Genomic DNA, 17310 nt, shown 5'->3' with positions numbered 1-17310 from the left:
AATAGTATTCTATTATTTTTAATAATGAGATTAATTTTTTAAATCACTTGACGTCATAGTTAAACATAAACTAGGTTCAGTATACAAGTGAAGCTTCATTTTGCTAAAGACAACTGCTCACACAATGACTGCTGTGAGGTACAACTCATTTCTATCATGTATCCTTCTGAGGGGGGTAAGTAACCCTTGCATTTATTCTCAAACATTAGAATGTCAAAGCAGAAAGAGCTTTTTGACAAAGGAAACTGAAAATTAGTGCTTGTCACATTTGCAGTGTCTGCAGTTGTCAATTTTTCCACAGTTAGTGAGGGGACATTATTAAAAGTCCTAAATTAAAAGTTTAACACTCATTTTATGCTGTCAACTGGGGGGCTGTATGTGGTGCTCATTATTTAATGCTGAAGTTTTCATAGAAAGCATTAGAAATAGTGAGAGGAAGGTTTGCATTAAAAAACTGATTTCTCATTAGATACGAGGTGTGTCTAAACTACTCTATTGGAAAAATTCTGAAATACTTTTGCTCAGTTTTTAAACGAGTATGAGGATATTTAATAGTAGTACTAAGTTACATGCATTTTCATCACATGAGCATTTCTAACATTCCTTTCAATAGGGTGCATGCCTCACTGTCAGTCACATCTCCTACAAGAAGTAAGAAATTCAAATGGTAGTTGAAAACTTGTTCAACTTACATTTACACTTTTCCCTTTAGTGCCCAATTTACAGTCTTTCAGAGGAGGATCTTTCAAGAGACTGAACAGCATCACTAAGATAAAATGCATTGCTTAACCATTGGCAGAATTATGTAACACTTGATTTAGTCTACATTTTTTTCCAAGGTACGAGGGCATTAGATACTGTCAGATTTCCACCCTGCCCCCTCCTCCACTAAATTACTTTCAAACACTATAGTTACCAGCAAGATTTAGTTTGAATGCTTGGAATTTAATGAAAACACCAAACAACTTGTATTCCATTCCTTTGTTTCATGCTGCTCCTACTTAGTTTATGGGAGACTCACATGAGTAATGCTGAAAGCCTCCCAGAACTTTCAGCATTGCCTTTGCAATAGACACTGTTCACTGACATTTGGAAAAACAAATGCCACAAATTGTTTTACATCTCTTATCTGCAAGATGTGGAGGTGGAATACCAGTTTCCAGAAGCAGACATTCAAAATATTTCGGAAAAAATATAAATTTGACTATTCCCTGTTTTCAATTGCATTAACAGCTTTATTCTGTGGATGGTCATATTTCTGTATCCAAGTGACAGCTTCCAGGGAAAGAGTTGGCGGTAACAGAAGGTATTCTTACTTTTTGAACTCTCCCACAGCCCCTATTTTCTACTCTGAAACAGCTACCTTTACCACAAGGAGAATACAACAAACACATATAAAACCAGCTGTCTTGGACAGCATTTTTATTTAAAAATTGATATAGAGACATAGCAGCATTTACGTAAAGGGTTTTTAACAAGTCAAGTTGTAAGCTTGAAAAGAGGCTTCCACAGCATTCTCAAGCCCATTTGCCCCCCCACAAGGTGAAATGACCCCGAGTTATCCAAAGACAGACACACACAGTTGCAGTTTTTAACTTCAAGCCTTTTTTCTGAACAGTTGGTCACATCAAGTATCACCTTCCTTAGCAGCATCTGGAGCACTCTTCAGCATTCTTTTAAGTGGCTGGTGTACTTGATACATTTCTTTAAAATATCCATAGTTAATAAAAATTCATATAGCAGATTCTTGACAAAAAAAATGCAAGTTTCCTTTTTAGAATCCATAAAAGCTTCTAAACTTCACTGGCAGCATTTCCATAATGGAGCAGGATTCAGAACCAGAAAAAAAAACAAAACAAAAACAAAAAAAAAACCAGGCACTTCAACTAAATTGTCTCTGATGTAGACAGTTTTCAGTCATATCAGCTGCAGCCCAGTGGACTGTTTCTTACTACTCTGTGGTGGTGTGAGGACACCACTGGGTAAAGGAGAAGTCCTACTTTGCTCAGCCAACATGGCCTGTTTTGCTTGAGCTTTGTCCTAAACAAATAAAAAAGGTAACGTTTAAGTTAGTGTGTTACAAAACCAACTTTGCTATTCTTGCCTTGCATATTAATAGATGGTATAAAGAATTAAGGTATTGCTTATGTTATAGTTAAATACCCGTTATGTTTCCAAAGCTATCATTTGCATATTTAAACCTCTCTAGTGTTTTCACCAATCTATTATCCCATTTAAAAATTCTTACACTATACCACTGAAGTCGCTTCAAAGCCAAGACAGGCTACGAACAAGCAGCTATTAGAGCAAGTCAGACTAATGCAGCAATGCTAATTCTTCAATTTAGGTAATTTTCCAGTGCCCAGTTTTGTTGTTAAAGTAATATCAATATGAGTCCAGAGTGCAATTAGGCAGGTTCCTACAGAGACCTATCAAAAACTTCAGTGCAGGAAGATGCATGTACTTAGTCAGATACTGTAAATTATGACAGATCAAACTTAGCAGCATTCTGACTTATTATATCATAAGCATTAGAGACAGACGCTGCAAGTATATAAGATAGTAGAATTTCAGTTGCACTAAGCTTTAGGAGGTGTTTTTATAATCCATTACATTTTAATATAAAAGAATTATTGAATAAAAAGTTAACTCCAGTTTATGATTTGTGGAGCTGTACTTGTAGCAAGCAAATATATTCTGATCCTTAAAACATTATTGCTTCATTTATTCAAAGACTTGATTGCTAGCAAACCTTGGGACCATATGATATTGATCCTAGCGGGTCTATAGTAAGTATTTAATTACTGGTGGAGAAGAAAATAAAAGCAGCCAACTGGGGACTTTTTCCTTTCCCAAAATTAAACTATTCTATCTTTCCAAAGATAATGAGGAACCTGTATGTTTTATAATTCGTATGAAAAAATAACCCCAATATGCAACACGTGAAGCATCTCAAATACTACGGTAGGGAAAAGCAAGCATCTGCAATGTGGTAATAGGCTTCTGCATGATATTTACAAATAAATTATCAAGTGTTCCTTGTGTTATGCCATCACCAAAAGCCTATAATTTGAAGAGTGGCCCTTTTGTATAAGGTACTGCCTAAGGATATTTGCAATTTAAGCTCAAGTTTATATTCTCCACTTCACTCAAGTACAAATCCTTAAATATATACTGTGTATCACTTCTTAAAGGCATTTAGTTTATGCATTTGCTCTTAGCATGTCACCAAAAAAAAAAGCTTTGTAATGCCTATACCTTACATACATTTTCTGCCTCTAGCAATTACATAAAGATTAAACAATACATACCAGCAAATCCAAGCTGTTAATGTGTGTTTGTATATTGTGCAAATCTTCAGGAGCTACACCTCTGAAGTGTTTGAGTTTGGAGCTTCCCGCTTCCCTGATGGCAATCGCAAATGGAACCATCCATTTTACACACTCTTCTATGTCATACCATTCGTAACCTGGAAGGTGAAAGTTACTTACGTGAGCCTTAGGTTAAGCTACCTGTCAGATAAACCTTTGTAACTAGAAAGCATTAAGTTACCCGAAACTTTCTGCATCAGTTCAGATGAGGAGAAGTGGTACAAAGCAGAAGCAGCAAGTACTCCATATGTATATTCCAAGCAGCCAATATCGAGCACACAGAGATCCAAAAGCTACACAGAGAGAAGACAGACTCCTAACATGTGGCAATCTCGTAACAAATGACAATTCTTAGCACAAGGTGTACTGTGTTTGAGAATGAAGTCACCCTTACCTCTGCTATCTGTACAAAGATTTGCTGGGGATATTGTGGCAGCAATACCTCATAAAGCTCATTTAGATATGCAACTTGCATGTAAATATTTAGCCATGATACAACTGTCAGTGGATTTAAGTTCCAGTTAAGAGCCTGAAAGAAACGTATAAAAATTTCAGGAAAATGTTAACAAAAATGTAAACACTGGAATATGCACTTACTATATTCTATGCATTACCTACTGCTAGCACCAGTGCAAAGAAAATGTTTTTTCCTCCTGGGTGAAAATGAACTTTTCCATGTAAAAACCTAACCAAACCAGCAATCTATAACTTTGAGAAGAATGCAGTTACTATGTCTTATGGGTCAATAACTTGAACTAGAGGAAAATACTACTCTCTGGGAATATCTGTATACATAACTTTAGAGAGCGTGTCTATGTGCCCTTTCTTCAAGGACTCCTCTTAAACTGTTAAGAGCTATGACCGCAAGATATGGTATGCAGCTTCCCCTTACCCTAACCACGGTCAGGGCTCAGTTGTGCCTGGAAAGTGCCTGAAATCCCAGTTTTCCAGAACATGGAAAGGGAGGGTCACCAATTTTCTGGGGAAAGAAGGGTACTTTTGAAATCGGGGTTTCCTTTCAAAGGAATCCTGTCTACACAGCTAGTTTGCTATTCGAAAGGAGCATTTTCAACACTCCAGATGGCTAATATGCAAATGAGGTGCTCAATATTCATATTAGTGCCTCATTAGCATTTTCAACATACTTCATGTACATGCCCCTTCTGAAAGGAAGGGGCATGTGTAGCTGCAGCCCCCATGTTTTGGTCCTTATAGAAATGTAAATGATAGAAGGTTGTAACTACCTTCATAATGATGACTTCCATGCTAAGGATTTCATCTTCTGCACAAGCACCATCTGTGACATAAGCAAACTGGTGCAACTTTGGTGGATAGATTTCCTGAAAGATAAAATATGTAAAGTATAACTTACTCAGTATGAGTGCCAAAGAGAGGGTTTGACTGCAAGGGATACAACACATGGCCTTATAGCTCATACCAACAGCTTCAAGTTATTCTATCACCTCAAATTCATCTCCGTATACTCCTAATGCATACATAGAGACATAACATCTGCATATGCCTAAGAACGTTTTACAGGCTGAACAACATATGACCACATTTGTGGCAGGACAGCTTCCAATCTTAGTGTGGAGGTTTATTAGTGTTACATTTCAAGAGGATTAGCCTTTTAAAAGAAATACAGGTTGAACCTCTCTAATCTGGCACCCTAGGACCTGACCAGTGCGGGAGGAGAGAATTTGCTGGACCATAAGAGGTCAATATTATCTAGCAGCATTATCAACAATTTCATTGCTTACCGGGCTTCTTAGAAGACATTTAGGGGTAACTTACAGCTAAATAACAGCACAGAACACAGAGCCAGGACTGGAGTCAGGAAACAAACTTTATTGGACCATGGGAAACTTGGCCATGCCCATAAGTGGCCAGCCAGCTAACTAAAATCATGCTGGATTACAGATTTTGCTAGACAAGAGAGTTTTGGGTTAGAGAGGTTTAACCTGTATCATTATTGGGCACAACATGGCCAATGACAGTCTGATTTCCTGAGGTTAGAATTATAAACCTGGTGTCCAATACATATGTGGTGTCAGGATGTCCCTTTAAAGATTATGGAATATATCTGGTCTCAATCTGGCTTGCTAAATAGTGGGGAGAAAAAGAAACAGACATTGGCTGCAACTGAGTTTGTAATTCAAAAATATAAATGCTTTTTTAATACATATGTTTCCCCTACCTGCCGCAAGTTGGCTTTAGCTTACTCACACTTAAAGGAAAATAAATAAATAAATAAATAAATAAGATGAGGCCTTATGATTTAGGAGCAAAGTAAGGATGTGCGCCAAAGCATATCTTAATGAATCAAATACATTCCAAAGATTTCTATTCCTTTTCACCTTTTACAGTTCAAACAAGTGATTTTCCCACCCCTCTTGGTTTTAATAACTTGACTATTAAAACAAGGGACAACTCCTGAGTTATGTCATCCAGTCCTGATGTCAGTTATATTCTTTCAGGTACTCATATTTCTGTGCCTCCACTAATATTATATATGCCATCATGTGCCAACAACGTTCCTCTGCTATGTATGTTGGACAGACTGGACAATCACTTAGCCAAAGAATGAATGGACAAAAATCACACATTAGGAAACTGAAAACACAAACCGGTCAGTGGGCATTTCAGTGGAGTAGGCCATAGTATTAAAGACCTGAGACTCTCCATCCTACAAACACAGGGACTTGAGCACCAGATTACAATGGGAGACATCTGAACTGGAATTTATTCTCAAGTTTGACTCTTTGTGCCTTGGCCTTAATAGAGATAGCAATTACCTTACACAGACAGCTTCCCTATCTTTGATATTTGTAGTGATCTCAGACAAGTCATTTAACAACAGACACTTGCAGTAAGTAATTTCCTCCCTATCCTTGTGCCCTGCACCCATCTGATTTGTCAGTTTTAGTTTCCTTTTTGTTTGCTTTCTAGCTCTCTGTTATACATTCGTCATGCCAGTTGATTTTCAGCACTATTTCCAGATCTGATAAAGTCTGCCCCACGAAAGCTCATCACCTAATAAATTCTTTTGTTAGTCTTTAAAGGCAACCTGACTGCTTTTTTTGTTTTATGTTCTTTATTGTACAAGTGGTCTCTGGATACAGAGAAAAATCTTAAAACCCAAGGTAACTATACCTCAATTTTTGTATTTTCTATGAGTATAAAGGAATAGCATGTTCAGATGTAACTTTATACAGAGTAATATGGAAAGGAACTGTAGCAAGAGTTGAGTCTTCTTTCTTCTGACAAACGTCTCTAAAATTCCTCTTCGAATAATGACTTTCTAAATGCAAAAATATGCCCAGCACACAACAAAAATAAGCATTTCCTAGTCCACGTGTAGGTAGAAGGGAGACTCTCACCTCCAGCTTTGCAGCTATGAATAAAGATGAAATACCAATAAGCTGCAATAGTGTTTTTACAACATTTTGCTGTGTTGCCATAAACCGATCAAAGAAATCTTGTGCCAAGTAAAAAGTCTCTCTGTGAAGCTTGTAGACCTCACAAACCTGCACGAGAAACAGTAATGCATATTCATAGGTAAGTACAGAACACATACTAATCCTAGCAGCTATCCAACCAACTCAAGTACCTAAAATGCAGGTTTCATCTCAAGCAGCGAACAACATTTAATGAGGCAAAACTAGGGATATTTCACACCGGAGCTTTTAATATAAAAAAAGCAAAAAGCAAATATGGAATAGGAAGAGTGGGAGCATGTTCACACTACAATCCTAAGTTGACAAATGGAAAGGGCAACCATATCTTGCCATCCCAAATATGGGAGATATGGCAGAGAAGGGCGGCTCCTCCTGGCTCCATCAAGCCCCGGGGAGCCAGGAAGGAGGCAGCAGCCACCAGCCCTCCCTGGGAGCCCCAGGAAGCCCCAGCCACTGGCCCTCTCTGGGAGCACCGGGGAAGCGGCAGCTGCCAGCACTCCCCTGGGCAAGCTGCAGCCATTGGCTCTTCTCCAGATCCCTGTGGAAGCTGCAGCCCCCAGCGCACCCCAGGAAAGCCACGGCCACCACCGCTCCCTGGGAGCCCCAGGGAAGCTGCAGCCACCAGTGCTCCCCGGGAGCCCCGGGAAATGGCAGGGACATGGCAGCCGCCCACGCTCCCCACACTTCCCTGAGGCTCAGGGAAGTGACTTCCGCTAGCAGCCATACCTGTGCAGCTGCTGGTGGAAAAGGTCAGGGGGAGAACTCAAGCATGGGACAATTAGTCCCTTTTTAAAAATAAGTTGGGATGCCTTTTTGGCATCCCAAATACAGGACCGTCCTGCCTAATATGGGATGGATGGTCACTCTACCAAGGGAAGGAAAGTTTACAGCCACCAGTGATACCCTTCCATGGAACACCAGTGACCTCTCAATCCCAGTAATTACTGTGGCGGCTGACATCCTTCTGTAGGGTGGGCTCTTCCACCCACCAAAGAGAGGCACCAGATAGGGCTGAGAGCCCTGCAGCTCCCTGCTGGGAGCCCAGTTGCCCCCCCCCACTAGGCTCCTGGCCAGGAGCAGGGAATATCTGAGCTTCTTGGCTCCCTAAGCAAGAATCCAAATGGGATGGGGTAGCTGGGCTCTAGCTTCTCAACTTTGTCAATTTTCAAGCATCTGCACTGACACTGCATTGCCTTAACTACACCAACATAAGCCCAATATAAGCCCTCTCATGGATGTGGAGTTACGCTGGTGTAGCACAGCATTTACATCAGTGCGGCACATCTGTAGTGTGTACACTGACAAAATTAGGTCAATATAAGGAGTCATATGTCATCCTGAGTAACGGAGACCAAACCTGGGAATGTAATGGTTTCATTTTTTGTGCTCATATGAAAAAAGAAATTTCTTAGTGGCTAACTTTGGTCTTCCAAATGCAAAAGCAGAATGAATCAAGACTCAAACGCTTTGAGGGAAAAAGGAAAAACGAAATAACTAACTTGGGAAAACAAACACTACAAGACCAGACTATCAGGTCTTCATTTTCATAAACATGTAGCTCCTCTCCACACACCAGAACAGACAAAAAAAATCTCACAAATTGGGTGCAATGGAGACAGTACTTGTCAAGTGATAGCCAAAGTAGCATTTTTTCAATTTTATCAGGTTAGAAACAGTTGTGTGTCATGTTTTAGATGCTGAAAGTATTAGAACTAAGAAACATTAGGCACTACATCAGAGTTCTGAACTTCTCTACATGCATCATTACTTCCCCTCCACCAGAACTTCATCTTCGTTTGTTTTGCTCAATCTAGGATACTCTTAAGTTCTAGGTTGCCATCACTGATAAAATGTCTTAGATGTCACGCTGAGTAAATAAGTTCACTGATAGTCTCATACTTTATGGATTATGTAACATTCATAAAACTGCAGATCATATCAAGCATTTAGACAAATCCACCTTATTCATGACATTTCTATACTTACCTACAGCATGCTTAAAGCATTAACAAGAAAAGCAAAGCTCACCTCCATTAGCCAGTCTAGAAGAATTGCTCTCATTTTAGGTTGCAAGAGAGGATGCTTTTGCATATAATGCTTATCCCTCACATATGTCTGTTCTTTGTTTAGCATGTTTTTCCATACATCATCTCTATTTGCCCAGCTAAGGGGAAAAAAAAAATATAAACATGTTATGTATATACTGTTAAATGATAAATAGGATAAAGAAAGGGGGAATGAAATACAATTACCCCAGAATTGGTAGCGGTGAAGCTCTAGTTGGACTAAGTCTTAGGTGTACAAAATGAGAGAAGCCAATATTAACTGGCTCATCTTTATCTGGTGTGGGAATCAGCATATGGGGACTTTTCTGCACATCCTTATTCCAAGCTGGCTATTAAAGGAAAGAAAAAAATGTTGCACTATAACTGGTTTTATAGTTTCTAGGGCTATCAATGCACATAGACTACTAAAAAGATATTACATCAGAGAGCTGAGCACTCCTGTTGGTAGCTAAAGTTCAAAACAAGTTTATAGGTGTATTTTAACATTAAGAAAAACTTTCACCTGCTGATCTCAAACAAGTCATTTACCATTCATGCTTTGGGATTGAAGGGTCACAGATGTCCGAGAGAGAGAGGGAAGGGGAGAGAGGTGTTCTGCATAGAGAGAGTTTTGTTGCTCCATTGAACATTGAAAATTTTGAATGAGAGAAGGATTTTCATCTGTGAGTAGTCTCATTTGCTTGTTCCCCATCCGAAGTACTAATCCCTCAGACTGTGTGTGCAAGGGACATACAAGTCAACTGCAGAGAGGCAATATTAGCTATGCCAATATGAGTAGCTAAAAATCGACATATCAACACTCCACTAACTTGTTTGTCTTAACAGGGGAAGGTCAATGGGAGAGTTTCTCCCTTCAACCTTCCTTACTCCTCACGTCTTCCTCCTCACTAGCTTGCTAGTTAAGCTACAGAGAAGCAAGACGGCTTTCTAAAATGATGTCTCTAAAGATAATCTACCTAGCTTGCTAGCTGCACTAACCACACCTAGTCCCTCACCTATTATTTCATTCTTAAACATTTTCACAAACATGCAGTAGGAGTCCAGAGGTTAACTGTGACCCCTCAGAGCTTAATTTCATGCTTGTGTAAAATCAAATCCCAGAAGATCGACCCTGAGTAGTATAGATGTAGCCTTGGATTACGATGTCAGAATCACAGTCAGCTTCCCTGACCCAGCGCAGTCACTTGTGATCCAACACCAGAAGTCTAAATTTGGGGATGCATTCTGGCCATGTGGCATACAAGGCATGTCATCCTAGCTTATGTAACACAATCAAGGATTAGGGCTCAGGTGAAGAATAAGCAAATGAGATTCCCAGACAAAGATCTGACTTTTGCGCCAAATGTCCTGGATGCTGAACACAGCAGAGGAGGAATGCTCTGTGTGTGGGGGGCGGGGGGTACTGACCACTCATCTCGTGAAGCTGGTTAAACAGAAAGCTCACATTTTGCTATCACTTCACATATACAAAAATGACCGTATATATTTTATTTGACCTAGAATCATAGAACAGGAAGGGACCTCACAAGGTCCCTCAAGATGACCTCAAGAGGTCATCAAGTCCAGTCTCCTGCCCTCATGACAGGACCAAGCAGCATCTATATCATCCCTCCTAGATATTTTTCTAACCTGTTCTTATATATCTCCATTGACAGAGACTCTACAATCACCCTAGGCAATTTATTCCATTTTTTAGAAGAAACTGGGAGTGTCTGCTTTTCCAGCCCAGGTAAGAATTGAACCAGTGTCTTTAAATTACCCAGGTGCTTACTACAGCTACTCTGCTACATGTAGCCATTTGAAGATGTTCAGTCTTAAAAAAAAAGAATAAACCAACTCATAATAACTAGTCTTTTCCTATTAAAAACAGACACTAACAAATTTGAAAATGTTAAGCACTTTACACTTTTCCCACTGTTATACAAAGATACCAGTGTAAAGTTATCACTCCAGTTCCTAAAGAGACGGAGCCCACGTTGCCTAGCCCAGTATTCTGAAAGCTCAAAGTAAGAAAAATCCTATAATCAAGAATAAGCATATTTAATTTTATTTCAATTAAAACTGGGCATTTAAGCCTACAACTGGAGGCAGCCACCTTACAAGTAACACCCCTTTTTCAGGATCAGTGGCAGGACCAAAACTTCAGCGAGAACCCAACCAGGTTTAGACAGAAGACACTAATTCATAAGTGTTTATATTTAACTTGTAGAACAAGTTTCCAAAGCTGAGTTTTCAGTCTTTGTCACAACTGACGATATTTTCCAAGTACTACATTCAAGAATACTCATAACCACATTTCAGTTTATTCACAGTGAAAAATCTACTTTGGACTACTCAAGCCACTGACTGAAAAAAGCTAGTTAGTTTTGCTCTTTAAAAAGAGGTCTAAAAATTGTTCCTGCAACTTTGTCACAGCCATTTATACAGTTGTGTCCAAGACTCCAGTGCCGCTTGTATCACCATTCAGATGGGGAGGGGAAAAACACATCATTCACATTAATATGACAGCAGCTTCCCTATGAACTGAAAGTCTGTAGTGTCACATCAGCTCTTAGTTTTTCTGTTTCCTTTAAGTTAGTTTTCAGTAACACCTTGCTGTCCAGTTACATTGCAGGCTCCGTTGAGAACAATTAATCAAGACTGGGATGGAAAAGAACTGTAAGGAAGGAGAATTATATATTTGTTGTATAACGTTGCGCACATCTGGCACCTCTGTGAGCTCTTTGGGGCAGGGACCTCCCTATCTAAACAGTCAAGACGTAAGTTTTTAAAAAAAAAATTGATGATGCAATTCATCAATGTGGCAAAGTCTAAGGTTTGGGTGGTTTAAAATAAAGTAAACCTTGCTAGGATTGGAATGAGAAAACATGGCAGGGTTTAAGAGTGAAATAATAGGTGAGGGGCTATGCGTTCAGGGGTCCTAGCAAGCAAGGTAGATTACCTTTAGAGGCAGCATTTTAGAAAGCCATTTGCATCTCTTTAGCTTATCTAGCAAGCTAGTGAAGAGGAAGAAGTTATAGTCATTTTAAGTGAGAGTTCAGTATTTCTTTGACAAGGGTTTTGGTGGGGGAGATGGAGACTGCTACAGATTTTATGACAGCACCAATTTCAGATCAGGACATATAAAACAATACATTTGTACCATAGCAACTGAGAGGATTGCCTAGTTGCCATTAGTTGAAAAAAAATGGTAACGACTTAAGTAGAAAAACAGTCACTTGTTGCAAGGCTTAGTTTAGGTTTGTATAAATCTAGTCCCCAAACTCAGCAGCAGCAAATCAGCTCTTCTGCAGAGACCTGCCCCCCCATATATCCAGGATAGCAGGTGCAGCTGAAAATCTTGGCACAGGAAATTCCGTGACTCCTGGGCTCTTCCAATGGCACTTTGCAATGCTGGAGCAGGAGCTGAAATGGCACACAAACCAAGCCCACTATTCATCAAGAAAGAAAACCCTAAGAATCCAGTGTGGAAGAGCAGCGGTTTTATAAGTGAAATCCATGGAGTTCTTTGGCAAGGAAGCTTACATAGTACAATGACAGAGGGATTGGCAGGGGGTGAAGGGGGATAAAACCCTGTATTTCTTCCTGTATCCTACCCACAACAACAGGAAGGAAGCATTGGATAATTCAAGAAAGTTAAGCGCTTGGCTGTCATAGGACAAAAAGGAAAGGCTGATGGAGAAATCTATCCACAGGTGAACAAGCAGCAATTCATAGCTCTAAAAGTCTAGACCACTGCTGTACATAGGGATTGACACAGAACTCTAAGGGAAAGAGGAAATAAGGAAGCTGGCTGGATCATCAGCATGGAAGCTGAAATTACCAAACATCAAGGTGGAACTGGGAGATGAGATTGAGGGATATAAACTGAGCCCACCCCCAGGCAACTAGCGCCTTAAGCCAAGTATGAGGAAAAATGTTCTCCTGCACTATGCCTCCAGAAAGTGACATGTAATGTAATCCTAATTATTCTAGACTAGCATCAAGCATTATGGAACAGGACAGATACACAAGCCAGCCTCTAACAAGCCAGAGAAATGTTAAAGTCAGACAAGGGAAAGGACCACTGCAATTAATGTTTCAATTCCCAACCCAAAGTCTGACAGCACACATAGTTCATCTAAAAGATTATATTGGTTATTAATTCACCAATTGGGGTACCTTCCAGCACGTTACATGAAAAAATAATCCCAGTTTAAAGGACTTTTGCATCACAAGACATGCTGCCAATTTGGGGGTGGGCAGTAATTTTCACAAGGGGGGCTACTTCACAAATTTTGCAAGTCATGTTGGGCTAGACATTTCTACTATATTAACAGAAGGGGTGCAGGGCCTGGGAGGGAGCTCCAGACTGGGGCAAAGAGTTGGGGTGCAGGAGAGGGTGAGGCGTCTGGGAGGGAGTTTAGGTGCAGAAGGGGGTTCTGACCTGGGGCAGGGGATGTGAGGTGCAAGCTTGGATGAGGAGTCGCCACAGGCTGCTCCCAGCTGGTGGCACAGCAGGGCTTGGGATGACTGCTTGCATGTTGTGATCCCAAGCTGCTTCCAAAGTGACTGGCTCCTGCAGACATGTCTCTGCATGGCTTTCGGGGGTTAGGGATGGGGGCAGCCTGTCTTAACAAGCTGTCTACAAGCACCATCCTTGCAGCCCCCATTGGCCAGTTTGTTGCCAATGGAAGTTGTGACAACGATGCTGCAGGCAGAGGCAGTACATGGAGCTGCCTGCCTCTACTCCCTCTGCCAGGCACAAAGAAACATGCCAACCCTAGCTGATCAATTCTAGGAGAGGCATAGGGCCATGATAGGCAAGCAGCCTGCCCAGGCATCTGCTGCTCTAGGGGACTTTTAGTGGCATGCAGAATCATGGTGGGCTTAATGGCAATACTAGAGAGGCTGGATCTGGCCTGTGGGCCATATTTTGCCCACTCCTATTAGGTATGGACAGTAAAAATCAGAGAAGCCAGTACTCAGCTGGCTCCCCACCCCCTTCCCCAGTCAATCCCATGGCTGGGGTTGCTGAGGTGCAAGCCCTGGCACAAAAATATCCCTGGGTATGACCAAACTTCACCTGAGGATTGCCAATAAAGCCTGTTATCTTACTTCAAAAGCAGAGTATCTGCGGTACTCTGCATCCATCAGCCTCATATAATCACCCTTTCATCACATAAAGGGTAACTGCATCCTAATTAAAAGCTCAGGCCTTATGTTCAACAGAAACAAGCTAATGAATTGGGTGTTAACATGCCATAAGTGGGATGTGACCGTACTACTTTATACATGAAGTAAAATGGAGCTTGAGTTAGCATGTAATGATTTATTTAATGTCAAAAGCCACATGGTGTATGCTGTACAGGACTTGGAGATACTTGCACATTAACGTTTACTACGCTATTGGTATGTACCATCTTGCTTTCTCACTAGAAATCATACAAGCTTGTGCAGTACCAACAGCAGTGGAGCAATCTCATTAGTGGGCTATGGCAATTTATACCAGAGAATAGCTTGCATTACACCACAGACCAAGGAGCTGCTGCAGTGCAGCCAAATGTTATCATCTGACAAATCCGTTATAACAAAGTAGCCACAGAATCTTCTCAAAGTACAGACTGATACTTGGGTACCACTTATTTATGAAATACAGAGTTGCATCACCTTATTCTCATCAGTGCCAAGGGGGTTTATAGGAAGTTAAGTCTTCAATTTACACTTCAGGGATTGGTGCTTCAATTGTACTTTAATATACCATGCATTCGTGGAGTAATTGCTCCAGCATCTATTAAAAATCATCTAATTTTCATGTTTAGATAGGACTGTAGTTCTGGAGTAAGAAAAGTTACAGTAAGAACATTTTATGCTAAACTTGCCTACTTTCAATTTTGGGGAGAAGAGGTAAATGCTAATAACGTGAAAGCTAGAAATTGATTAGTAAGTAGCTAAAGTATTAAAAACCCTCAAATTCAGGAATGTTTCTTAGGAAGGGTGGAGAAAACCAACTGCAGTGAAGGACAGACAGCTCCCCTTGTCAAAAGTGAGAAATTACTTTAATATGCTGCATAGAAGGAAGACAGACGGGAAGGAGAGATCCCCTCATTAAATGCTCACCATTTGAGCCCAGCTTAACATGTTGAGTGATAACAAGTATATGCAGTTGCAAAAAGCAGAGAGCATTCCAAACAATGATGCCCATATGTAATGTAGCACATTAGTCTTCAAATTTTCAGTTGCCAGTTGTAGTTAGATCAGAAGGGAGCAATAAGCAGCCCACACGCTGGATACAGTTTGCCAGGATTAATCCCTGGTGGGCTGCCACTTTGTTTATCCAAGAGTCCACAGGCATGGCCTCACAGCTTTGTGGCTGCAGGGACTGCAACCTCACAAATTTAGTACACATCTTGTGTATGAAAGTGTGGGGCAGTCAGTGGTAGGTCCAAAGATTTGCAGAACAAAGAAAGAATGGAAGTGGAATGGGAGAATGGAACAAGGAAATTAAGTTTAAAACAACCTTTCAAAAAATCACAACTATTGTAACAGGGAGATTCAGAAAATTTGCACTGCTTGCTAAGGATACGGTTTCTCCTCCCTATCTCCACCTCTTCTGTGCCAGCTAGTGCTGTCTATGTGAATACCACTTAGTGCTTTTATAGGAACTGCAATGCCTTACCCCTGGGTGCAACAATGCCAATGAAATGTACATTCATTAGTATATAACATTGTAAATTTCCACATTTTAGCTGCGCACCTTTTTATTTTTGTCACTCGAACTACATTCAGCATCACAACTCCTCATTGATAGGCTGGAAGATGCATACACGTCCTCTTTTCACTTACATATTTAAAGTACAGAGAATGTCACAAAAGAACACAAAAAACTGTCAATTATATTTAAGTGGATAGGACACATGCCTTAGGCTTTAGCCCCACACTGCATAACTCTCTAACGAAGTAAATGGCTTCTGCGACAGCATCTACCCATGTAAAATTAAGGCCCTAGTCCAGAAAGGCCATGCAAACCCAGGACATGGGGTCTTGCAATCACAAGAATTCAGGCAGACCTCATATGTTGTATGACAACATTAAAGATCCCATGGCAACATGGGTAAATTGAGGGGCTTAACTTACTAGTGTCACTGTCCAAGTCTCCCCTCCTCAATTAGCATGAAGCATGCTAGCAGTGCTGCACGCAGAGAATTAAAACCAATCGGTGACTATGTATCCACAGCCAAATCCATTACCTGGTTTTCATATTGTTTTTTCTTGTTCAGTTCCATTTTAGCAATTTCCTCGTCAGGATCCTGCAGGAACTACAATGGGATGGGGGGGAGGGAGAAAAAAAAGAGAGAGAGAGGGAGCCATGTGCTAACAAGGCCAAACTCTACCCCGAGTCACACCCGCATAAAGCCAGTTGTTACTCCAGGCAGATCACGCCTTTGTGACAAAGCACAGCATTTGACCCAATTAGGGCAATCAAAATGCCACATGGACATTCACAATCCAGCCAGGGCACAGGAGGCCACAGTCCAAACATGTCAGCAGAGTGCAGGCGGGCAGCAGAATGACAGACGAGTGCCTAGCCCTAGGCGCAAAGCACACCCCTTTGTACTTACAGTGGCCACATCAGCTTTCCTCTTTCGGGCTCGCATGGTCAGCTCGGCAGCACCCTCGCCCTGGAGCGGGGCCGTCTCCTCCGTGGAGTCACTGCCAAGAGACAGGGATACAGGCCCGTAAGCCCCTCGAGGAAGTCTCCTCTGGGATCGGCCTCATGGAGACCTTGGCCTGCCCCACTTCCACCCCCACGCGCCCGCAGGGGCCGGGGAGACTCACCTTCCCCTGCGCATGGTGCCTGGACGGGAGGGGGCGGCCGGCTCCGACTCTGGGGAAAGGCAGAGGAGAGGGTTAGGGGGGCAGCTCCCCAGCCCCCACAGAGGGGCCGGGGAGGCCGCCGGGGTCGGATGCTGGGCGCGTTGGGGGGATTCGGGTAGGGCCGGGACTCCCCCCTCCCCCCACGCGGGGCACCGCCAGCAAACGACCGAGGGGCTGTGGGGGGGGGGAGCAGCCCCGGGCACAGGCCCCCGATCCCGCTCCCCGCCGCTGCCTTACCCCGGGGAGAGGCTGCCGGGGCCGCGCGAGCCGGGCGCGAGGCGCTGCGGCGGGCGGGGAGCGAGGCGCGGGCGGGCTCCGCTGGGCGCCTCCTGCCTCACAGCGCGGCCGCTCCCGTCCCTGCGCAGAGAGCGGCCCCGGCCGAGCGGGACATTTAAACTAGAGGGCGCGGGGCCGCCTCCCTGGCCGGCCCGCACACGTGGCCCCGCGCGGGGCGCTGCGGGGCCCCGGCCGCGGCGACGGCTGCGCGCGGCGGCGGCAGGAGGGGCGGCGGGGCGCAGACGGCCCGGCCCGCGGGCATGCGGGGGGGGCAGAAGCGCG

At 42.4% G+C, this 17310-nt stretch overlaps 1 protein-coding gene across 3 annotated transcripts; it reads right to left on the bottom strand.

Moving 5' to 3' along the window:
* Positions 1-878: 878 nt before the first annotated feature.
* On the bottom strand, positions 879-17308 carry CCNE1 (cyclin E1). 3 transcript variants are annotated; one of them, XM_075008345.1, is made up of 12 exons: positions 16990-17308; positions 16714-16762; positions 16497-16587; positions 16125-16193; positions 9082-9224; positions 8858-8993; positions 6752-6898; positions 4616-4711; positions 3766-3900; positions 3553-3664; positions 3312-3469; positions 879-2040 (listed from the first exon to the last, which is right to left on the bottom strand). In XM_075008345.1, exons 2-12 carry the CDS (start codon positions 16725-16727, stop codon positions 1918-1920), a joined length of 1224 nt encoding a protein of 407 aa, XP_074864446.1. In that variant the 5' UTR covers positions 16728-16762; positions 16990-17308; the 3' UTR covers positions 879-1917. The 3 variants fall into 3 exon arrangements, with proteins under 3 accessions (XP_074864446.1, XP_074864448.1, XP_074864447.1); XM_075008347.1 differs by lacking the exons at positions 16125-16193; positions 16497-16587; positions 16714-16762; positions 16990-17308 and adding an exon at positions 16012-16098; XM_075008346.1 differs by lacking the exons at positions 16125-16193; positions 16497-16587; positions 16714-16762; positions 16990-17308 and adding an exon at positions 15632-15711.
* Positions 17309-17310: the final 2 nt, after the last annotated feature.

The sequence above is a fragment of the Carettochelys insculpta genome, chromosome 14 (genome assembly GCF_033958435.1).
Source record: "Carettochelys insculpta isolate YL-2023 chromosome 14, ASM3395843v1, whole genome shotgun sequence".
NCBI lineage: Eukaryota > Metazoa > Chordata > Testudines > Carettochelyidae > Carettochelys > Carettochelys insculpta.
This window is presented reverse-complemented; position numbering and strand designations above follow the sequence as displayed.